Source organism: Heptranchias perlo, chromosome 11 (genome assembly GCF_035084215.1).
Source record: "Heptranchias perlo isolate sHepPer1 chromosome 11, sHepPer1.hap1, whole genome shotgun sequence".
Taxonomy (NCBI): Eukaryota; Metazoa; Chordata; class Chondrichthyes; order Hexanchiformes; family Hexanchidae; genus Heptranchias; species Heptranchias perlo.
In genome coordinates, this window is record NC_090335.1 from 45,884,095 (window position 1) to 45,909,550 (window position 25,456).

General features: G+C 44.4%; 1 protein-coding gene across 8 annotated transcripts in view; it reads right to left on the reverse strand.

Moving 5' to 3' along the window:
- Nucleotides 1–25,456, reverse strand: part of dcaf6 (ddb1 and cul4 associated factor 6) — a 146,279-nt gene that overhangs the window by 104,426 nt on the left and 16,397 nt on the right. For all 8 annotated transcript variants that reach the window (XR_010964413.1, XM_067992918.1, XM_067992917.1 and 5 more), the window contains exons 2-3: nucleotides 6,490–6,551; nucleotides 2,817–2,909 (exon numbers count right to left, since the gene is read on the reverse strand). Coding sequence is in view for 7 of the 8 variants with exons in the window: in XM_067992918.1 (XP_067849019.1) it covers nucleotides 2,817–2,909; nucleotides 6,490–6,551 (155 nt within the window). In the remaining variant the exon portion in view is untranslated. The remainder of the gene's footprint in view (nucleotides 1–2,816; nucleotides 2,910–6,489; nucleotides 6,552–25,456) is intronic.

Here is a 25,456-nt window from a genome sequence, read left to right on the forward strand (position 1 = left end):
AACTGTCTTTGCATGAATTTCAGACAAACTAGCTGTTAAGGTTCAGTGCGATTTAAAAGTTACAAGCTGCCACTAGAAGAGCCCCACATAACTAGATTTGGATCCAAGGTCATGCTACAATCTTCAGAAAAGATTAAAAAGACCAAAAGGGTAGTTTGGAGCACGTAACGGAGTACACGGGTTTGATTGCTCACTCCACTAAGTCCCCAATTTAAACAGTGTTGAGCAGAGACTGTGTGGGAAAGGATTTCCCTTTTGCACAAAGACAAGGCTTCCTGCACTGGGAAGGAAAGGAAACTCAGATCAGCTACGATCTGAATGAATGGCGGAATAGGCTCGAGGGGTTGCATGGCTTACTCCTGTTCCTATATAGCCTCCAGGACACAACTGTGCCACCACATGTATCTGTTGATAAAATCCTTAAACCAGTTGCCTGATTATCTATTGGCAAAGACTTTCTTTTGAATATGGTGCACCTCCTTATACAATTCATTTGTCTAAATATTCTGGGAGAACAATATACCTTAAGTAACTTATCAATCCTGTACATTGTTTGTAGAGGGGAAAAAAAATTATAGTTTTTTTAAAATAATACTTCTAGAGACAATGGGCCAGATATTACCAGGGCGGCGGGTTCTCGGCAGGGGGGGGGGCGATTGGGCGCGTGGGTAACGCGCCCGGTGAAATCAGTCTGCCTCACGTGCAATTGCAGGCTAATTGGATCCACTTACCTCTTGTTCCGAGTTCCCCGCTGTTGAGCTGCGCGGCGGGCAGATTGCTCGCGCGCAGTAAGGTCTGTCAGCTGGAGGAGCTCTATTTAAAGGGGCAGTCCTCCACTGACTGATGCTGTAAGAAATAGGAAAAATTACAGCATGGAGCAGCCCAGGGGGTAAACTGCTCCCAGGTTTAATGATGCCTAACTCCAGGTATCATAGGATGGGGTGAGGAGGAGGGGGAGGACAGAGATCTTCCCCCCGGCGGGCGGGAGGAAGCGGCCTGCCTCTGCCACCAAGCAGGCCTGGCTCGAGGTGGCAGAGGAGATCACCAGCACTACCAACATATCGCCCACCTGCATACAGTGCAGGAGACGCTTCAATGACCTAAGTAGGTCAGCCAAAGTGAGTACACTTACTCATTCCCCTACACTCCGTCTGCCACATCACCACCCCCACCCCACACCTCCTTCTGCACTGCCAACACTACTCTGTCACATCACCCCTCACACCCACTCAAACCTCATCCTCATCTCACCTGCACTTACTCACCTCGCCAGTACTCATCCCGCCACTACCACTCAACCCAATCCTCATACAATCTCATGGCTCTATCTCATACTCACCCTCTCATGCATCTCTTTCACAGTCAGCCTCGCTCAACCTGCCACTACCTGTGCTGCAGCCACAGAGCATGCATCACATATGTGCAGTAGGCAGCGTAAGGCAAACATCTCGTGAGCATGAAGGGGATGCACAAGGGTGTTTGAGGGTTTGTCATGGTTTTTACTTATATTTAATTTCTGACCAACTCACATCACATATTATATTGGCACCACTACTGCCACGTCTTTGCGAATCTTGTCTGGTTTGTGCAATAATGCCCTTTCCTGAGGATCACAATGAAGACCCACACCAGATGCCTCCCATTGTGTCACTGCAGAGTGGGTGTAGGTGTATTTGCAGGGCTCTTTTGTGCAGACGACTGAGAGACGTCGGTGATGTCCCCGGTGGCACCCTGGAAGGATGCGGAGGAGAAGTTGTTGAGGGCAGTGGTGACTTTGACAGCGACAGGTAAGAAGATGGTGCTCGGGCCAGCCGGTAGCAGCTCGGCATGAAGGAGGCTGCAGATGTCCACGACTACATGTCGAGTGACTCTGAGCCTCTGTGTGCACTGCTGCTCAGAGAGGTTCAGGAAGCTGAGCCTCGGTCTGTGGACCCTGTGGCGAGGGTAGTGCCCTCTGCGACGCATCTCTCTCTGCCGTTGCCCTCCCTCCTGCTGTGCAGGTTGAGGTGTCACAGCACTGTGTTGTGGAGCTCCACGTGTCAGAGGTGGACGGCGTGGCCGGCGAGGCTGGTGATGCTGTTCGCCCTCCGAGGAGGTCATGACTGCAGCTACGGCGGCCCCCATCCGGAAGGTGTACATCTGAAGGGGTCCGCAAGGTAGGTACATGTGTCTGGACACCGGGGTAAGTGTGCAAGTTGGTGAATTGTATTGTTGGGAGGAGGGTGGTGGAGGCTGAACTTTGTCCAAAGTGACAGGAGGGCTTCCTGAAATGAGTGAGGGTCTCCCCCCCCACTACCTGTCAAATGAACCTTTGCAGCTGCCACAGGCTGATGGCTGCAACACGTCCATTTGAACTGGGAGTGTTTCCCCCAGTATGGGAAATAGTTTCAGTTGTTTGTAAAATCCCAACCCTCCTGAAATATCTCGTTAATCAGGTCTGTAAACGACCTGAAATACCAAGATAAATACTTTAAGTGGCACCCCGCCGGCTTTAATTGCCTGCGGGAGTCCCACATGCGGGGGCTGCGCGCGCATGTCAGCGCGTCTGTGGGAAACCTGGAAGTGGGCGGGTTGGAGCTCCTGACCCGCCCCAGGAAACCCCGATTTTCGGAGGCCCCCCCACCCCCCCCGCCAGGAACGCACCCGATCGCGGATGCTAAAATCGACCCCAATGTGTTAAGAGACAATGATAATTTTATCCCACGAAATAAAAAGAATGAAATACCATCTATGTTTAACAGTACATTTTTTTCAACATCGTACTTTGATACTTGCTTATACTGTATTTTTAATTCACATATTATGACTTAATTTACCTTTCTACTATATGGATTGGTTATCACTAGGTTGGTGTCATCGGATCCTGATAGAATATATTCCCCTGTATCATTCCAGCAAATTGTGTTTACCTGTTGCAAAGATGGAACAAAAAACTCTTAAAGGCATTCCCTGTATTTTTCCAGAAATGCAGTTAACCCTTGATAATCAATTTATCCAACAGCTCGTCTCAAGAGGAAAATGTTCATAAACAGTATATGTGACGATAATTTTTTTTTATTCGTTCATGGGATGTGGGCGTCGCTGGCGAGGCCGGCATTTATTGCCCATCCCTAATTGCCCTTGAGAAGGTGGTGGTGAGCCACCTTCTTGAACCGCTGCAGTCCATGTGGTGAAGGTTCTCCCACAGTGCTGTTAGGAAGGAAGTTCCAGGATTTTGACCCAGCGACGATGAAGGAACGGCGATATATTTCCAAGTTGGGATGGTGTGTGACTTGGAGGAGAACGTGCATGTGGTGTTCTTCCCACGTACCTGCTGCTCTTGTCCTTCTAGGTGGTAGAGGTCGCGGGTTTGGGAGGTGCTGTCAAAGAAGCCTTGGCGAGTTGCTGCAGTGTATCCTGTGGATGGTACACACTGCAGCCACTGTGCGCCGGTGGTGAAGGGAGAGATTGTTTAGGGTGGTGGATGGGGTGCCAATCAAGCGGGCTGCTTTGTCCTGGATGGTGTCGAGCTTCTTGAGTGTTGTTGGAGCTGCACTCATCCAGGCAAGTGGAGAGTATTCCATCACAATCCTGACTTGCGCCTTGTAGATGGTGGAAAGGCTTTGGGAAGTCAGGAGGTGAGTCACTCACCACAGAATACCCAGCCTCTGACCTGCTCTTGTAGCCACTGTATTTATATGGCTGGTCCAGTTAGGTTTCTGGTCAATGGTGACCCCCAGGATGTTAATGGTGGGGGATTCGGCGATGGTAATGCCGTTGATGTCAAGGGGAGGTAGTTAGACTCTCTCTTGTTGGAGATGGTCATTGCCTGGCACTTGTCTGGCGCAAATGTTACTTGTCACTTATCAGCCCAAGCCTGGATGTTGTCCAGGTCTTGCTGCATGCGGGCTCGGACTGCTTCATTATCTGAGGGATTGCGAATGGAACTGAACACTGTGCAATCATCAGCGAACATCCCCATTTCTGACCTTATGATCGAGGGAAGGTCATTGATGAAGCAACTGAAGATGGTTGGGCCTAGCACACTGCCTTGAGGAACTCCTGTAGCAATGTCCTGGGGCTTAGATGATTGACCTCCAACAACCACTACCATCTTCCTTTGTGCTAGGTATGACTCCAGCCACTGGAGAGTTTTCCCCCTGATTCCCATTGACTTCAATTTTACTAGGGCTCCTTGGTGCCACACTCGGTCAAATGCTGCCTTGATGTCAAGGGCAGTCACTCTCACCTCTGGAATTCAGCTCTTTTGTCCATGTTTGGACCAAGGCTGTAATGAGGTCTGGAGCAGAGTGATCCTGGCGGAATCCAAACTGAGCATCGGTGAGCAGGTTATTGGTGAGTAAGTGCCGCTTGATACCACTGTCGACGACACCTTCCATCACTTTGCTGATGATTGAGAGTAGACTGATGGGGCGGTAATTGGCCGGATTGGATTTGTCCTGCTTTTTGTGGACAGGACATACCTGGGCAATTTTCCACATTGTCGGGTAGATGCCAGTGTTGTAGCTGTACTGGAATAGCTTGGCTAGAGGCGCAGCTAGTTCTGGAGCACAATCTAAAAGTTGATTGTGAATAGACCACATTAAGTAGAAAAAGTGTAAACAAAAGTTAAAATGAAAAAATAGGATAAAGAATAGAGGTGGAGAGAATAAAGAGGAAAAAAAAAGTGACAGGACACCAAAAGTATTTAAAATGTTATTTAAAATTGTGTTTTCAGTGCTTAATTGAATTGATTATGGTTGATCTTACAATAATAGAGCTATTCCTAATATTTAAGTAGCTTTATAATTGTAATACTAGTCAATTTCCCTTGGCATTCCAAATGATTTTTTGAAACATATCGGGCTGGATATTAACCCCGAGGCAGGAAGAGAGCGGGGAGAGGATTTGGGAATGGGAAACCTGGAAGTAATGATCCTGCCAATTTTGACGTTTTAAATTTTTTCATGCCCGACAGCCAACCGTGTCTCCCCCGCCAACCCCCATCATCCCTCCCCCGCGATGCCAGACTTATTCTCTTCCAGCATCCCCCTCCCCCACCCCGGGTGTTAGTGATCTGCAGTATTGGATTGGATGGGTCGGGGTGAGTGCGGGGTCTTTGGAGTTCACTTTGGGGTGGGGGAGGGGGTCGGACGCCGGACGCCACAGAGCAGATGCCGTGGAAGGGGGAGGCTTGGCCGATAGCAAGGGTCCCATTACAGGGTGTTGAAAAGGTAAGCTTGGCAGGCCAGGGGGAAGGAGTCCTGCTCCTCCAGGCCTACAAGCAGTGCAATAAAAAGCACTTGCCTCATGGATGCGGCCCTTTTTGCCCCCTTTCATATGCTGGGATTCTGACCTCCCGGGAGTTAAATAAAACTTGAGTTAAAATGGAGGCACGCAGCCTCCTCAAAAACCTCCCGAGGGTGGACTGATCGCCCGCTCCCACCCCCCCCTCCGTTAAAACCAGAGGTGGGCGGCTTGTAGGCAGGTGGGGGTTAGAGTTTTACTTTTTTTTTACCTTCCCACCTGCCCCAACCCACCAGTCCTTGGGGGTTAAAATTATCCCCCTGATATCAGAGGTGTGAGATACGAGGAAAGACTAGAGCCTCCGGTTTCTCAGCCTGGGGAGGAGGCATCCGACCGGTGATAAAATATAAAATAGTAAATAATGAAATAGTAAATGATTTTGAAAAGGTAAATCTGGTATACTACTTTAAACTAAATTGTGGGAATAGGATAAGAGGACAGAGATCCAAAACTGTAATGGGGAACTTTTGGACTGATATCAGGAAGTTCTTTGCAGAGAGCGATCAACAATTGGAATAGACTTCCAAATAGAGTGGAGGAGGCAAATACCTGGGTCTATTTAAGAAACAATTGGATATTGCAATGGGAGGACTGTAGGGTGCTTCTGGACCGATGAATTAATATGGGCCGAATTCGTATTTATCTTGTAATATAGAACTGTGCTCATTAGTTTAGTAGTCAAATATCACATTGTCTACTTAAATGACAAAATATTTAGGAAATTGTAAGTATCCCAATTATGATATGCACCATCGTGGAGTATAATGCATTAGTTAACTTTAACTAGTTGAAATGTAACTTTCAGCCAATACCAAGAAGAAGGAACGGGAATAGAAACAAATGGGAAGGGACTAACCATCCTTTTATAGTATCTCTTGGTTTCCAAACTGGAAGCAATATACCCCTAACCAGAGCCAATAAAGATAATCTAGCACTCTGGTTGGGGAAAAAAATTTAAAAGAGGTATGAAGTAATGTAGATAACCGGATGTATAGTGATGCAATAATGAAAGCAGAAAAAAAATAAGTACTGCAACAAATATTTTTAGCTTGATTAAAATGGAAAGCCATTCACTTTTCAAAAATTGAAATTTTGATTTTCTGAGCCTCCTTAGATTCCAGTACAGGGCAAAAAATGGTGGAGTACACCATTTCTTTGTTCATTGCTAGAATATTTTTTTAAAGTTTGTAAGTGTATACTCACACAACCATCATGCACATTCAATTTAGCTTCAAGTTTTAGTCTTTGGATGAATTCTCTTCTTCCTGTATTGAGAATAATCAAAATAAAAGGTTAAGCATGGAGTACAATAGGCAGCAAAATAGAGAACATTGTGAGAGAATTATTACTGTTATCAAAAATGCAATAAGACATTAGGGTAGAGCTGCTGATCAAACTGTGTCCGCCACGAGTCTCGCGGCGGACACAGAGGAATTCATCAGGAGAATGAGGCTCCGGGAATTCTACCACAAACCACAAAATTTCAGCAGCGAACCCAATGAGACAATTGACGATCCGGAACAGCAGACAGAGGGATCCGCGGTACAGCAACCGAAGAGGAAAGAGTCAAACTGGACTCCTCCAGAGGGTCACTGCCCTCAGCTGGACATGTATGCTCAAGCTGTCAGGAAATGCGTCAATGCCAGATTCATCAGCCGCACTCAGAAGACAGTCCAGAATGTCACCCGAGCACAACGCAACGCCATCAACGCTCTCAAGAACAACCGCAACATCGTCATCAAACCAGCGGACAAAGGAGGAGCCATAGTCATACAGAACAGAACGGACTATTGCAAAGAAGCATACCGACAACTGGACAACCAGGAACACTACAGACGGTTACCCGCAGACCCGACCAAAGAACACACCCACCAGCTCAACAAACTGATCAAGACCTTCGATCCAGACCTTCAAAGCATCCTACGCACTCTCATCCCACGTAATCCCCGCGTGGGAGACTTCTACTGCCTCCCAAAGATACACAAAGCCAACACACCTGGACGTCCTATCGTATCAGGCAACGGAACCCTGTGTGAGAACCTCTCTGGATACATCGAGGGCATCCTGAAACCCATCGTACAGGGAACCCCCAGCTTCTGTCGCGACACTACAGACTTCCTACAAAAACTCAGTACCCACGGACCAGTTGAACCAGGAACACTTCTCACCACGATGGACGTCTCGGCACTCTACACCAGTATCCCCCACGATGACGGCATCGCTGCGACAGCATCAATACTCAACACCAACAACAGCCAATCTCCGGACGCCATCCTACAACTCATCCGCTTCATCCTGGATCACAATGTCTTCACCTTCGATAACCAGTTCTTTACCCAAACACACGGAACAGCCATGGGGACCAAATTTGCACCCCAATACGCCAACATTTTCATGCACAAGTTCGAGCACGACTTCTTCACTGCACAAGACCTCCAACCAACACTATACACCAGATACATCGACGACATTTTCTTTCTATGGACCCACGGCGAGGAATCACTGAAGAGACTACACGATAACATCAACAAGTTCCATCCCACCATCAAGCTCACCATGGACTACTCCTCAGAATCAGTTTCTTTCTTGGACACACGAATCTCCATCAAAGACGGGCACCTCAGCACCTCACTCTACCGCAAGCCCACGGACAACCTCACGATGCTCCACTTTTCCAGCTTCCACCCTAACCACGTCAAAGAGGCCATCCCCTATGGACAGGCCCTGCGAATACACAGGGTCTGCTCAGACGAGGAGGAACGCGATGGACACCTACAGACGCTGAAAGACGCCCTAGTAAGAACGGGATATGACGCTCGACTCATCGATCGACAGTTCCGACGGGCCACAGCAAAAAATCGCATAGACCTCCTCAGGAGACTAACACGGGACGCAACCAACAGAGTACCCTTTGTCGTCCAGTACTTCCCCGGAGCGGAGAAACTACGCCATGTTCTCCGCAGCCTTCAACATGTCATCAATGACGACGAACACCTCGCTATGGCCATCCCCACACCTCCACTACTCGCCTTTAAACAGCCACCCAACCTCAAACAGACCATCGTTCGCAGCAAATTACCCAGCTTTCAAGAGAACAGCGTCCACGACACCACACAACCCTGCCGCGGTAACCTCTGCAAGACATGCCAGATCATCGACACAGATACCACCATCACACGAGAGGACACCACCCACCAGGTGCATGGTTCATACTCCTGTGACTCGGCCAACGTTGTCTACCTCATACGTTGCAGGAAAGGATGCCCCGGAGCATGGTACATTGGCGAGACCATGCAGACACTGCGACAACGGATGAACGGACACCGCGCAACAATCGCCAAACAGGAGGGTTCCCTCCCAGTCGGGGAACACTTCAGCAGTCAAGGACATTCAGCCACCGACCTTCGGGTAAGCGTACTCCAAGGCGGCCTTCGAGACACACGACAACGCAAAATCGTCGAGCAGAAATTGATAGCCAAGTTCCGCACCCATGAGGACGGCCTCAACCGGGATCTTGGGTTCATGTCACGCTACACGTTACCCCACCAGCAAACAAATGTTATCTGTTTTTAATATAACGGGTCAGTTGCTGTCTTTTCTATGTTTCTACCTCTCTATCTCTGTTTTTTTTTTGTTTGTTGTTTTTTTTGGTGATTTGTATATTCTGAGACCTGGCAGGTAACACCTGTCTGTCTGCACACTGATTGCCTTGGCAACGGGCAGTTGAAAAAACTGTCTGTTATCACCAGCATTGTTCTGTGAATTATAAATGCGACTTCATTTCGAGGACTTCATTTCCGCATCGTTCACCTGAGGAAGGAGGTAGCCTCCGAAAGCTTGTGAATTTAAAATAAAATTGCTGGACTATAACTTGGTGTTGTAAAATTGTTTACAATTGTCAACCCCAGTCCATCACCGGCATCTCCACATCATGACTACCATCGACACCACAAACTGCCGGCTCACAGTGGAAAGGATATCCAAGAAGATCGCGCATTTAGACACAGACATCAAGTTTTTACAGAGCTGCAAGAAAGCAGACAAGATCCCGAAAGGACTCCAGATCACGAACCCACTCAGGTCCACATACAACTCGGATTATGCTGAGAGACTCTGCCGCCGTACATCTCGCACACTCCGCAACCATCTCGTACACCAACTCTACAGCAGACGCCACAACCTTCAAACCAAGATAGAGTCCATACTCTCAACCTGTACTCAGGACACAGCAGACCAGCTACGTTATACCGCCAAACAGACGAGGCAACGGAACTACGCTGCCTACATGAAAACCAAGAGCAGGAAGCTTGAGAAACTCGGCATCACCACCAGCATCGACCAAGCTTCCCCTGGCACCACGGTTGCAACCACAGGGAAGTCTATCGTCAATTTGTCCGACCACACCCTTCAACCAGACGAAATCGAAGTTCTCAGCCGAGGGCTCAATTTCTGCCCCACTACCAAAATGGACCCCACGAGTCTCGCGGCGGACACAGAGGAATTCATCAGGAGAATGAGGCTCCGGGAATTCTACCACAAACCACAAAATTTCAGCAGCGAACCCAATGAGACAATTGACGATCCGGAACAGCAGACAGAGGGATCCGCGGTACAGCAACCGAAGAGGAAAGAGTCAAACTGGACTCCTCCAGAGGGTCACTGCCCTCAGCTGGACATGTATGCTCAAGCTGTCAGGAAATGCGTCAATGCCAGATTCATCAGCCGCACTCAGAAGACAGTCCAGAATGTCACCCGAGCACAACGCAACGCCATCAACGCTCTCAAGAACAACCGCAACATCGTCATCAAACCAGCGGACAAAGGAGGAGCCATAGTCATACAGAACAGAACGGACTATTGCAAAGAAGCATACCGACAACTGGACAACCAGGAACACTACAGACGGTTACCCGCAGACCCGACCAAAGAACACACCCACCAGCTCAACAAACTGATCAAGACCTTCGATCCAGACCTTCAAAGCATCCTACGCACTCTCATCCCACGTAATCCCCGCGTGGGAGACTTCTACTGCCTCCCAAAGATACACAAAGCCAACACACCTGGACGTCCTATCGTATCAGGCAACGGAACCCTGTGTGAGAACCTCTCTGGATACATCGAGGGCATCCTGAAACCCATCGTACAGGGAACCCCCAGCTTCTGTCGCGACACTACAGACTTCCTACAAAAACTCAGTACCCACGGACCAGTTGAACCAGGAACACTTCTCACCACGATGGACGTCTCGGCACTCTACACCAGTATCCCCCACGATGACGGCATCGCTGCGACAGCATCAATACTCAACACCAACAACAGCCAATCTCCGGACGCCATCCTACAACTCATCCGCTTCATCCTGGATCACAATGTCTTCACCTTCGATAACCAGTTCTTTACCCAAACACACGGAACAGCCATGGGGACCAAATTTGCACCCCAATACGCCAACATTTTCATGCACAAGTTCGAGCACGACTTCTTCACTGCACAAGACCTCCAACCAACACTATACACCAGATACATCGACGACATTTTCTTTCTATGGACCCACGGCGAGGAATCACTGAAGAGACTACACGATAACATCAACAAGTTCCATCCCACCATCAAGCTCACCATGGACTACTCCTCAGAATCAGTTTCTTTCTTGGACACACGAATCTCCATCAAAGACGGGCACCTCAGCACCTCACTCTACCGCAAGCCCACGGACAACCTCACGATGCTCCACTTTTCCAGCTTCCACCCTAACCACGTCAAAGAGGCCATCCCCTATGGACAGGCCCTGCGAATACACAGGGTCTGCTCAGACGAGGAGGAACGCGATGGACACCTACAGACGCTGAAAGACGCCCTAGTAAGAACGGGATATGACGCTCGACTCATCGATCGACAGTTCCGACGGGCCACAGCAAAAAATCGCATAGACCTCCTCAGGAGACTAACACGGGACGCAACCAACAGAGTACCCTTTGTCGTCCAGTACTTCCCCGGAGCGGAGAAACTACGCCATGTTCTCCGCAGCCTTCAACATGTCATCAATGACGACGAACACCTCGCTATGGCCATCCCCACACCTCCACTACTCGCCTTTAAACAGCCACCCAACCTCAAACAGACCATCGTTCGCAGCAAATTACCCAGCTTTCAAGAGAACAGCGTCCACGACACCACACAACCCTGCCGCGGTAACCTCTGCAAGACATGCCAGATCATCGACACAGATACCACCATCACACGAGAGGACACCACCCACCAGGTGCATGGTTCATACTCCTGTGACTCGGCCAACGTTGTCTACCTCATACGTTGCAGGAAAGGATGCCCCGGAGCATGGTACATTGGCGAGACCATGCAGACACTGCGACAACGGATGAACGGACACCGCGCAACAATCGCCAAACAGGAGGGTTCCCTCCCAGTCGGGGAACACTTCAGCAGTCAAGGACATTCAGCCACCGACCTTCGGGTAAGCGTACTCCAAGGCGGCCTTCGAGACACACGACAACGCAAAATCGTCGAGCAGAAATTGATAGCCAAGTTCCGCACCCATGAGGACGGCCTCAACCGGGATCTTGGGTTCATGTCACGCTACACGTTACCCCACCAGCAAACAAATGTTATCTGTTTTTAATATAACGGGTCAGTTGCTGTCTTTTCTATGTTTCTACCTCTCTATCTCTGTTTTTTTTTTGTTTGTTGTTTTTTTTGGTGATTTGTATATTCTGAGACCTGGCAGGTAACACCTGTCTGTCTGCACACTGATTGCCTTGGCAACGGGCAGTTGAAAAAACTGTCTGTTATCACCAGCATTGTTCTGTGAATTATAAATGCGACTTCATTTCGAGGACTTCATTTCCGCATCGTTCACCTGAGGAAGGAGGTAGCCTCCGAAAGCTTGTGAATTTAAAATAAAATTGCTGGACTATAACTTGGTGTTGTAAAATTGTTTACAATTGATCAAACTAAGAGTAGTGGTGTTGAATACGACAACAGCAATTACTGTTATTATAATCCTTTGATTATTTTACCATTAAAAATAAAGGCTATATATGGACAGTGTCGATAACAACACAACCTTTCAGCATGCATTACACATGACAATAGCTAACATATTAGGAAACTAAGTCCCTGAACTGCAATCTACTATAATCGACATTAACACATTGAGCAATCAGCTACTATAGAACAGAGTTGGAATTCCAGTCTAATTGACAACTACACTGCATATTTCCATGGGGAAAAGAAGAGTTAGCTATTTCCGTCTAGACCACCTGGTGCAGGAAAAACAGATGGAAGCATCCCTTGCAATACTCCCTCTAATGGGTCAAAAAAGCGTCACTGATCAAGTTAATGGGGATTTCTGTGAGTTGAATGATTGTGCCCTACTAATCAAGGATAGGATGATTTTTTTTCAGAAGTGGTGGAAGATGACAGAAGAGAATTTGAGTAGACTAAGAATTTCAAATTTGTGTTGATAACTCTGGGTTGATGTCAAGCTGCAAGATTCAATTTTGGTTCAATCAGATCAAATTCTACATTTGTCAATCTAATCAAAATAAGTTTTTTGAGCTCCCATTCAGCTCGAACCTATGCCCCCATTTTCCCTATTGAAGGCCAACTGTTGGCCTCACAGATAAACCAACACTCAATCAGTATCTTAAACAGTTATCAAAGGATATATATTTCTGCTCAAGACACTCAATGCATACAAGTCTTTTTTCCTTTGTTTATGCAGATTAATCCTGCAAGCATTTTCAATACTATTTGTCAGAGTCAACAATAGCCAGAATCAAAGTGATGAAATACAAATGTTATATAAATAATAAACAATCACTATTTACAGCATCTGCATGTTGTGACTTTATTGGCCACAAACAAAGTCAGCAGTGCAAATGGATTATTTTGAATAACAAAAAGAGTCATTAATTTATAGTATCTCGACTTTCATCTCCTGTTTCTGGAAGTGTTCAAGCTTTAGATCATTGCAGCAATGAGCACACCCCAGAAAAGCAGTAAATGGCTATTTGAATCCACCACTGAAGAATATCAACAAAGGATAATGTACACTGGCAAACAGGTTTGACTCTGATCAATCATATAATAACTTACAAAAGGCAATAGATGTAATGTAACTTTTCCAGTAATTGACAAAGATGAATAGAAATTTTTTTTAAAAAAAGATACCATAGATGCCCATCATGTCGATTTACAATTGAAATTGCCTTCTAAATTCCTCGTATTGTAGTCTACTGTAAACAAAACATTGTAGAATCTCACTGTAGAGCGCCTACTCTTTTTTTTAGATTTCCAGAATCTACTTTGTCTGATCCAATACCTTGTAGATATTTAATTCTTTAAGTTTCTTTATAACATATGCTTTACTGATCTCCAAGCTGGCCATAAATTCCTGCATCAAAACTGGAATTTGTCCTGTCTTCTTCAGTGCAGACTGAAGTGAAAAATTAATTTTTCACATCTAGGAACATAGGAACAGGAGTAGGCCATTCAGCCCCTTGTGCCTGCTCCGCCATTTGATAAGATCTTGGCTGATCTGTGATCTAACTCCATATACCTGCCTTTGGCCCATATCCCTGAATACCTTTGGTTGCCAAAAAGCTATCTATCTCAGATTTAAATTTAGCAATTGAGCTAGTATCAATTGCCATTTGCAGAAGAGAGTTCCAAACTTCTACCACCCTTTGTGTGTAGAAATGTTTTCTAATCTCACTCCTGAAAGGTCTGGCTCTAATTTTTAGACTATGCCCCCTACTCCTAGAATCCCCAACCAGCGGAAATAGTTTCTCTCTATCCACCCTATCTGTTCCCCTTAATATCATAAACTTCGATCAGATCACCGCTCAACCTTCTAAACTCTACAGAATACAACCCCAATTTGTGTAATCTCGCCTCGTAATTTAACCCTTGAAGTCCGGGTATCATTCTAGTAAACCTACACTGCACTCCCTCCAAGACCATACGTTGCAGGAAAGGATGCCCCGGAGCACGGTACATTGGCGAGACCATGCAGACACTGCGACAACGGATGAATGGACACCGCGCAACAATCACCAGACAGGAGGGTTCCCTCCCAGTCGGGGAACACTTCAGCAGTCAAGGACATTCAGCCACCGATCTTCGGGTAAGCGTTCTCCAAGGCGGCCTCCGAGACACACGACAACGCAAAATCGTCGAGCAAGAATTGATAGCCAAGTTCTGCACCCATGAGGACGGCCTCAACCGGGATCTTGGGTTCATGTCACGCTACACGTAACCCCACCAGCGAAAAAAAGTTATCTGTTTTTAATATAACTGGTCATTCTCTGTCTTTCTCTTCCTTTCGGATGTTTCTCTCTCTCTCTCTCTCTGTCTTTGGGTTCTGACCGTTTGTATATTCACTAGTCCTGTATGTAATGTCTCTCTGTCTGAACACTATTCAACTCCTTTGATTGCCTTGATAACGGGCAGTTAGAAAGATTATCTGTAATCACCAGGCATTGTTCTCCGACTATATATGCGGTACCTTTCATGGAATCCCACACTCACCTGACGAAGGAGAAAGCCTCCGAAAGCTTGTGATTTTCAAATAAAACTGTTGGACTATAACCTGGTGTTGTAAGATTCCTTAGTTTTAGGTTGCTTTGACTTCTTTATTCAGCCAAATTACCTCAGTGAAAATGATCCCTCTCTTTCAACTAAATGATTTTTGGGACACTGAAACTTCCCAGTATTATCATACTGCAATCTCTTGCAGCTTTGCTTACTTGCCTAATCACCCCTCTAATTGCCTGTTCACCTTTAAATGGCAGTTGATTTTGAAAACAATTGGCCAAGAGTATCTTTTTAACAGTCCAATCTGCATCACTGAAACTCTTCAGAAACTCTTCAGAATCAGTGTTAATGAAAACTGTTTCCAAGGTATAATTTGTTACCTCCATATCCATCTGAGGATACTGTTTTTAAAATAATTATTGAATCATCAAGACAGCCTAGGCATTTTACAGTAAATATTAAGGTACTATACAAAAATACATTTTAAGACAGGAAAAAAATAATTTACTTTATGCTGGTGCAGTACCTTAGCTTGTTTGAACATAATGCAGAACATTTCTATGTGCAAAACATACTGAGAACATCACAAAAAGGGATAACGGGGAGAGAAATCCAGTGATGTACAAACCTCTTGACCATTCATGAGGCGCCCTTATTAGAATGCTCAATACTAAATGTTAAATATTACCGTTCAACAACTCTACATTGGTACAAGAAAGTTGAAGCTCCTAATGTTTTTCAATGACAGTGAATGGACTCAAGATTCCATTGAGAAGAAAAAATTTTATTCCAAAAAAAAGAAAATTAATTAATACAGTGGTTTTAAATTGTTTTTTAAGGCACATTGGGGAAATATGTGCTGTTTATGTATGTATGTGTATATATGTACACACTAAATATTTGGGCTTATTTCAGCTCTGTATCTATTGTTCATTAAAACACATTTATAGTACTCATGACCAGTCAGAGGTTCTGTTTTGGGAAACTAGAAGACACTCGAGCAAGGTTCCTCAAACTTGCAATCTACAGAAATACCTACAGTCCTTCTGTTTCCACGTTAATTTTAAATTCATGAAAATTGGTGAAATGAGGAACATACAGTCACAATCTTCGGTGTATTGTAGAAGTAAAAACATGTGCAGTGTAAGTGTAGATAACTTCAGTGATTACTATGAGTATTGGTTACTTTTTTTTAAAACTCCAATTACATCTACCACGTGAAATGCCAGCGGAAACTGCACAGCAATAAAATGTCATACCCGATTTGTATTCGGTCACTGGTGTGCCAAAGCTATCAACATGGGGAAATATTTGAAACAAAGCAACAAGAAAGTGCATTTAACTATATCTAGTATAATCTGCTCTGGCCAGATGACAGTGGGAAGTGCCCAATCGTTAACTATGAAAGAACGGACACATCAACCCAAGGGAGATGCCTATAAAGATTAATGTGGAGATGCCGGTGATGGACTGGGGTTGACAATTGTAAACAATTTTACAACACCAAGTTATAGTCCAGCAATTTTCACATCGTTCACCTGACGAAGGAGGAAGCCTCCGAAAGCTTGTGAATTTAAAATAAAATTGCTGGATTATAACTTGGTGTTGTAAAATTGTTTACAATTATAAAGATTGAAGTAGGGAAAGACTGTATGAACAATGCCATGACATCTTAACCAACGATGTCCTCTCCAGTTATTCCCATTGCAAACACGGTTGTATTTGTTCACTACATGCAAGATGTTGATTGTTATTCATTATTTCACTAATTTCTAGGAATTACAAATTACAAAAAAAGAACTACAGATATTTCTATTAGTAAAGGGTGGGACTGTCATTTAGATTCAGTTGTCTGCTGTGATCAAGTTTTACTAATTCTTTTTAAGGCCACGAGATGAACTATTCTACCCCAACAGAAAGAAAAAGAAGAATAAAATTCCTATCCCATCTCATCTCCTCAAAGTATAACCTGGAACCAATTTTGCACTTTATTTGCACAAAACACTTCAATCACAGTATCAATCTTCTGCATGTAGATTGTTTTCAGTTGTGAAAGTGATCAATTCTGAAAGTCATCTGTAAATTTAATTATAAAAATAAGATTTTCAGGTAGGATAGATGGAATATCATACAATGCATACATGGGTCAAAACATCTGGGGCAAATAATTATACAATAAATGGAATTGAATTAGCACAGAGAGAGGAACCTGTCAGCAATATATCATTCCAAATCAGATCTGGATTGCAGTTTGACATGTTTCAATAAAAAAATTGGCAGTTGCAACTATTTTCTACATCACAATTGATAATTTTGTGAAACTTGAATAGAAATTGTTTCACACAGCTTTTTGAGGTAATTCTACTGGTAATATCTGCTTTGTATCCTAAAAAAGATTTATTTCAAAGTACTTACAAACTTTTTCAACTCTCAGATCTGCCCTGAAACCGAGTCCCCCTCTTGATCTCACGGGGTGGATGTAAAAGATCCCATGATACTATTGGAAGAGCAGGGGTGTTCTCCTGGTGTCCTGGCCAATATTTATCCCTCAACTGAGTACTAAAAGAGGTAGCCATGGAAATAGTGGATGCATTGGTTGTCATCTTCCAAAATTCTATAGATTATGGAACAGTTCCTGCAGATTGGAGGGTGGCAAATGTAACCCCACTATTTAAAAAGGAGGGAGAGAAAACAGGGAACTACAGACCAGTTAGCCTAACATCAGTAGTAGGGAAAATGCTAGAGTCTATTATAAAGGCTCTATATAAGCCTTTATAATAGAAAATATCAACGGGATTAGACAAAGTTAACATGAAAGGGAAATCGTGTTTGACAAACCTACTGGAGTTTTTTGAGGATCTAACTGGTAGAATAGATATGGGAGAACTAGTGGAAGTGGTGTATTTGGATTTTCAGAAGGCCTTTGATAAAGTCCCACATAAGAGGTTAGTGTGCAAAATTAAAGCACATGGGATTGTGGTAATATACTGGCATGGATTGAAAACTGGATAACAGACAGGAAACAGAGAGTAGGAATAAATGGGTCTTTTTCGGAATGGCAGGCGATTGGTGACTAGTGGGCTACCGCAGGGATCAGTGCTTGGGCCCCAGCTATTCACAATATATTTCAATGATTTGGATGAGGGAACCAAATGTAATATTTCCAAGTTTGCTGACGACACAAAACTAGGTGGGATTGTGAGTTGTGAGGAGAATGCAAAGAGGCTTTTAGGCGATTTAGACAAATTGAGTGAGTGGGCAAATACCTGGCAGATGCAGTATAATGTGGATAAATGTGAAGTTATCCACTTCGGAAGGAAAAGCAGAAAGGCAAAGGATTATTTAAATGGTGATAGATTGGGAAACGTTGATGTACAAGGGGACCTGGGTGACCTTGTACACCAGTCACTGAAAGCAAACATGCAGGTGCAGCAAGCAGTTAGGAAGGCAAATGGTATGTTGGCCTTCATTGCAAGAGGATTTGAGTACAGGAGCGAGGATGTCTTACTGGAGTTACACAGAGCCTTGGTGAGACCACACCTGGAGTACTGTGTGCAGTTTTAGTCTCCTTACCTAAGAAAGGATATACTTGCCATAGAGGGAGTGCAGCGAAGGTTCACCAGACTGATTCCTGGGATGGCAGGACTGTCATATGAGGAGAGATTGGGTCGACTAGGCCTGTATTCACTAGAGTTTAGAAGAATGAGAGGGGATCTCATTGAAACGTATCAAATTCTGACAGGGCTAGACAGACTGGATGCAGGGAGGATGTTTCCCCTGGCTGGGGGGTTTAGAACAAGAGGTCACAGTCTCAGAATACAGGGTAGGACATTTAGGACTGAGATGAGGAGAAATTTCTTCACTCAGAGGGTGGTGAACCTGTGGAATTCTCTACCACAGAAGGCTGTGGAGGTCAAGTCACTGAATATATTTAAGAAGGAGACTGATAGATTTCTAGACACAGTAGGCATCAAGTGGTATGGGGAGAGAGCAGGAGAGATAGAGGATCAGCCATGATCATAGTGAATGGCGGAGCAGGTTCGAAGGGCCGAATGGCCTACTCCTGCTCCTATTTTCTATGTTTCTATATAACTGACATCAATAAAGACAGATTATCTGGTCATTTAACTAATTGCTGTTTGTGGGATCTCGCTGTGTGCACATTGGCTGTTACATTCCCCTACATTACAACAGTGACTACACTTCAAGCATACTTCATTGGACGTCGTGACAACATGAAAGGCGCACTATAAATGAAAGATCATTTTTCTTTCTTGTGGCACAATATACAAATTCAACCCCAAATGTCATTAAGAAAAACACAATAGGAAAATTAAAGCTGCTTTTAGACTGTTTCATCTGCATCCTTTTGTCAATTTCCAGGTTATACAGAATCAGCAACAACTATAAACTCAACGGATTGTTTTTTTAAAGACCAATAGTGAGGAAGACCTTTCTTTTTTAAACTGGGTCTTTCTGACTGTCGCCAATCTTCATGGTCCCAGTAAACATACTGTTCCAGCTGCAGTGGAACCGCAGTTATAACGTCGTTAATTCGTGCAAGGTAAAAGCAGCTATTTGTTAAGTTATCTAGAGGAAATTGTACAAAATATATACGGGGGACACTGTGGAGTACACAAGTCATTCCACGGTTCTCCAATTGTGTATACCTTACTTTGTCTTAATTATGAAGTGTTCTGAGCAGATCCAACCTTTGTAGGTTAAAGGCAAAATGAGTAGTCATCTGATCTGAATCAGAACCCGATAAGTTTCCTATTATGGTTATGCACTTAACTGACTAATGCCCATTGCACATTTTATGCTACAATAGCAGTCTACTATCACCTTGTTACAGAAGGTTTGCATCGAGTACGGTTAAATTTCAAATTCCAATCCACAAGTAACTTTGCAGAGATGTGATAGAAACTGTATATGAAAACAGCAGAGAGAAGCTAATGCTTGATTTATTTTTATAGTTTTGGTGAATTTAGTGCTCAAATATGTCCAATTTTTTAACAATGGAGAACAGAAAAGTTTTAAATACAGCATCAATGTCAAACGAGCAAAACCCAGATGCATGGAGAGCATCCTTTACTCGATCGTAATAGCATCTCTCGAGGGAAGGCAACATTATAGGCAAGTAATGTTTTTAATTTAAAAAGAAATATGCTTTACAGAGTTGCTCCATGTAGCCTTAGTGTCAGCTACAGCTGATGCTTACATGGATGATGGAGCAGAGGGTGGAAAAGGTGCATAAAAGACCAGACTTAGAAGACTGGAGGGCACATAAGTATTGGAGAAGATTGTAGAGGTGAGGGGTGGGGTGCAGGAGAAGGGAGGGTATCATGGAGGGAATTCTAGATGAGAACAGGGATTTTAAATTCAACTCACTCAGGGACAGGAAGTCAGCATTGGACAATGAGCATGGGCTGAAGGACAAGCAGGGCTGTGTGAAGGACAGGTTGCTGGAGGTGGGTTTCAAACAACTTGGAGTTCGTAGAGCATGGAAGGTCAGTAGGGAGAGTAGTGAAGAAATCGAGCCTAGAGCTGACCAAAACATGGAAAGGGGTTTCGGCAGGGAGAGGGGAGGGGACGGGGGAGTAATGTAGAATTGGAGGTGGTCAATGTTGCGAAGGTGGATGAAAGTAGTTTTGATTATGAAATTCAGCTGTGGTTTGAACCAGAAGCTGAGTTTTCACACTGAATCTAATTCAGCTTGAGTGAGCAGCCGAGGTCAGGGGAGGGAACAAAGTCAGTGGGTCAGTGGCAGGAGCCATTGACAGCAAAAACAATTACTTTGGTCTTCCCAATTCTTGATTCAAGCATGAAAATGTTGGGCGGTCAACCTACCAGCACAGAGGTAGTTGTGGGTTCTAGGAATGTAGTAGTCCTATTTGGCCCTGAGATGAGCTTCCGACCACATATCCACTCCATCACTAAGACCGCCTACTTCCACCTCCGTAAGATCACCCATCTCCGCCCCTGCCTCAGCTCATCTGCTGCTGAAACCCTCATCCGTGCCTTTGTTACCTCTGGATTTGACTATTCCAATACTGTCCTGGCCGGCCTTCCATCTTCCACCCTCCATAAACGTGAGCTTATCCAAACCTCTGGTGCCCATATCCTAAATCGCACCAAGTCTCGTTCACCCACCACCCTTGTGCTCGCTGACCTACACTGGCTCCCGGTCTGGAAAAGCCTCGATTTTAAAATTCCCATTCTTGTTGTCAAATCCCTCCATGGCCTTGCACCTCTCTAACCCTGTAACCTCCTCCAGCCCTACAACCCTCTTATATCTCTGAGCTTCTCCAATTCTTGCCTCTTGCACATCCCCCATTTTAATCACACCACCATTGACGACCGTGTCTTCAGCTGCCTAGGCCCTAAGCTCTGGAATTCCCTCCCTATACCTCTCCGCCTCTCTCTCCTCCTTTAAGACACTCCTTAAAACCTACCTCTTTTCACCTGTCCTAATATCTCCTTATTTAGCTCGGTGTCACATTTTGTTTGATAATGCACCGGTGAAGCACCTGGGGTTTACTACATTAACATAAGAACATAAGAAATTGGAGCAGGAGTAGGCCAATCGGCCCCTCGAGCCTGCTCCGCCATTCAATAAGATCATGGCTGATCTGATCCCAACCACAAATCTAAAGAACACAAGAAGTCGGAGCAGGACCCGGCCACATAGCCCCTGGGCCCTCTCCGCCACCCACAGGGCATTGACCGATCCGAACTCAGCTTCATGTCCAATTTCCTGCCCGCTCCCCATAACCCCTAATTCCCTTTACTTCTAGGAAACTGTCTATTTCTGTTTTAAATTTATCTAATGATGTAGCTTCCACAGCTTCCTGGGGCAGCAAATTCCACAGACCTACCACCCTCTGAGTGAAGAAGTTTCTCTTCATCTCAGTTTTGAAAGAGCAGCCCCTTATTCTAAGATTATGCCCCCTAGTTCTAGTTTCACCCATCTTTGGGAACATCCTTACTGCATCCACCCGATCAAGACCCTTCACAATCTTATATGTTTCAATAAGATCGCCTCTCATTCTTCTGAACTCCAATGAGTAGAGTCCCAATCTACTCAACCTCTCCTCATATGTCCGCCCCCTCATCCCCGGGATTAACCGAGTGAACCTTCTTTGTACTGCCTCAGAGCAAGTATGTCTTTTCTTAAGTATGCTATATAAATGCAAGTTGTTATTGTTGTAGTAGATAGATATAGGTCAAATGTGGACCTTCCTCACCTGATTGCCAGTCATCTCCTGAAGCACCTATATAGCTGGGTATCATCAGCATTCATATGGAAGCTGACCCTGTGTCATTGCCCCTACAGTCAACTGCCAAGCAGGACACACTTGGGCCCCACCCCCAGAATAAGGCAGCATCACTGGCATGCCTTCTCATCACACCCTCGGATATGGTGGCCACCAACCTGCCCACCCACAAGGCCAACTGCTGCTGCTTCTATCTGCCACCCAAGTTCCCACCTGCTGCTTCCTCTAACTCAGCCACTCACCTGAGTCCCTCTCACTGCCCATAGTCACAAGAACAAAGAGAGAGTTAAAAACAGAAGACTAACAAGGGGAAGGAGAAAAAAGTAAAAAGAGCGGGGAAATAATCAGTTGTGAAGGCAGAGAGAGACATTCATAAATGAAAGCAGAAAAATAATGAAGTGAAAGGAGGAGAGAGAAAAAAAAAATGTGAAAGCAGAAAGAAACAAACAAGTGAAGGAGCAGAGAGCAATTTAAATGTATTTAGAATACAATGTTGTTTTGCTAAATTTATATTACACCGTTAAATCAGATTGGATGCATCACAAGGATCTAACCGAATGTTTTAATCTACTGCAGCACTCAGTCCTTGGGCTTCAGTCCTTTCAATGACAAAGACCAACTGGCAGCATTAAACTGAAGAACAGAAACTTGAAACAATTACCATAAGAGTGCACTGCCAATGGCAATAGTAGGTATACAAGCAGTTCCCACTTAGAATGCAAAATAGAATGATTTGATTGTGAAGCAGAGGAAAATGTTTCTAAAATATGAGACACTGAAATAAAGTGCATCCAGGAAAGTCCCAACCAATAATACTACCGTATGCACTTCACAAATGATAAATGGAAAATAAAGAACAATGAATAATGTTGGTATAACTGCAATACAGCAATGTTTAACTATATAAGGTACATTCATTTTTAATGTTCTTTGCAATAGCATTTCTGTATCTGCTTGCCCAATTTCTTTTGTCAAAACACTTGTGTCCTATATTTAACCTTCATGAAAAATACTGACAGTGCATCACTTCATTTCTAAATTTAGATGATCCCTATCATCATTTTGGATTGCATTACAAATTCTTGGGTTTTCAGTTGCAGCAATAATATCACAATATGTTAGCTTCTATAATGTAGCACCTCTATATCTTAAACAATTATCTGAATTTAAAAAGGCGTGTTCCAATGTACAGAAGACGTTGGTATCCTCTTGTACAAATGGATTAATGCATACTGTATATTGACCAAAGGTTGTGCATGTTCATTGACAGCATCTCAGTAAGAAATAAGGTGGAATGATCGCACATCTGTCTAGGCTACGGTTTATCTACCTGTAATTATGCTTGCACACCCTGGACTGGTCAGGAAACAGTGTTAAACTCACAGACCTGCACCTGAACTGTGTCATCATTACTATAAAGCTTCTAGTTACAGATCAATTTTCAAGTAAATCTCCTAATAAATCCTCAGCCTCATCCACCACCTACATGGGCATAATGAGTGATCTGCGTTACGTGCAAGTTCCTGTTTTTGTAATGTTGTCATCAGTACTCACCACTTGAAAATTGCTCTAGAAGCAAGAACATCACTGGCCAAATGTGGACCTTCCTCACCTGATTGCCAGTCATGTCCTGAAGCACCCATATTGAAGCTCTCTTTCTCTACTGCTGAGTTTCATTTTAAATGTATGGGCAGGTTCCCTTTATTATTCTCACAGCCCATCAGTGCTTTCCCTGATGCACCAGCCAGTAACATATTGCAATATATACAGCTAGAACGTGAAACTGGGGTTGTCGATTATAACCCTACATGACCCTTTCTTATTGGACATTCTTTGCAGCACACTGGAACAGCTGACCCATCAGGGTGCACATAAAGGGGTAGAGCTTCTGTTCTGGGCGCAATCAGCATCGGGGCGCAAAATGAGACCGAAAATTGCGCCAGCGGAATTTCAGTCCGAGTTTCCGCTAAAATGCATTAACATAATCACAAATGTAAAATCTTCCATGAATCAGCGCATTCCGACAGCTTAACAGAGCATAACCGTTTTTTTTCTTTTGCAATAAAAAATATTCATTAATGTATTTAAGGGTGGTAACCTGGTGCAGTTTTTTTAATACAGCTGAAAATGGGTTTATGACAAAAATTAAGCATTTTTTTTAATAACAGTGTCTAGTCTTCCACCTATGAGTAACCTGATTTTAAATAATTGAAAATGAATTGAAAAAACTGTACTGAACCATTTATTATTTTCATTGGTGTACACTAGTCAGTTTCTTAGTAAATTAAATATTTTTTAATATTTAAAAACGTTTAAAATGTGCCTGCTTGTGCCTAAGAAAATGAGCTTAATTTGCAGTCCCACATCGAACGTCTGTAGGTTGGCGCAATTGGCGCAAACTCACCATCCACGTTATTTCGTTCGGCGCCTAACCAGTTTTGTGGGTGGAGCCAGCTTTAGCTAAATGATTTTTGAGCCAGGGCAAAAGATTGCAGAAACTCGAATTACACTGGGCCAGTGTAAATCGAAATTTCCACGATGTTTTGCACTGTTTCGGATGGATTGTGCTGAAAAAGCCAGCGCAAACTCTACCCCAACATTAGCTGTTTGGACTCAAGGCTGTAAACTGCCCTGAAATTATGGGGAAAAACTGCACATATAAAGGCTGCATGTGACTACAGGGCATACAGAACATAAGAACATAAGAAATAGGAGCAGGAGTAGGCCAATCGGCCCCTCGAGCCTGCTCCGCCATTCAATAAGATCATGGCTGATCTGATCCTAACCTCAAATCTAAATTCATGTCCAATTTCCTGCCCGCTCCCCGTAACCCCCAATTCCCTTTACTTCTAGGAAACTGTCTATTTCTGTTTTAAATTTATTTAATTATGTAGCTTCCACAGCTTCCTGGGGCAGCAAATTCCACAGACCTACTACCCTCTGAGTGAAGAAGTTTCTCCTCATCTCAGTTTTGAAAGAGCAGCCCTTTATTCTAAGATTATGCCCCCTCATTCTACTTTCACCCATCCTTGGGAACATCCTTACCGCATCCACCCGATCAAGCCCCTTCACAATCTTATATGTTTCAATAAGATCGCCTCTCATTCTTCTGAACTCCAATGAGTAGAGTCCCAATCTACTCCACCTCCTCATATGTCCACCCCCTCATCCCCGGGATTAACCGAGTGAACCTTCTTTGTACTGCCTCGAGAGCAAGTATGTCTTTTCTTAAGTATGGACACCAAAACTGTATGCAGTATTCCAGGTGCGGTCTCACCAATACCTTATATAATTGCAGCAATACCTCCCTGTTTTTATATTCTATCCCCCGAGCA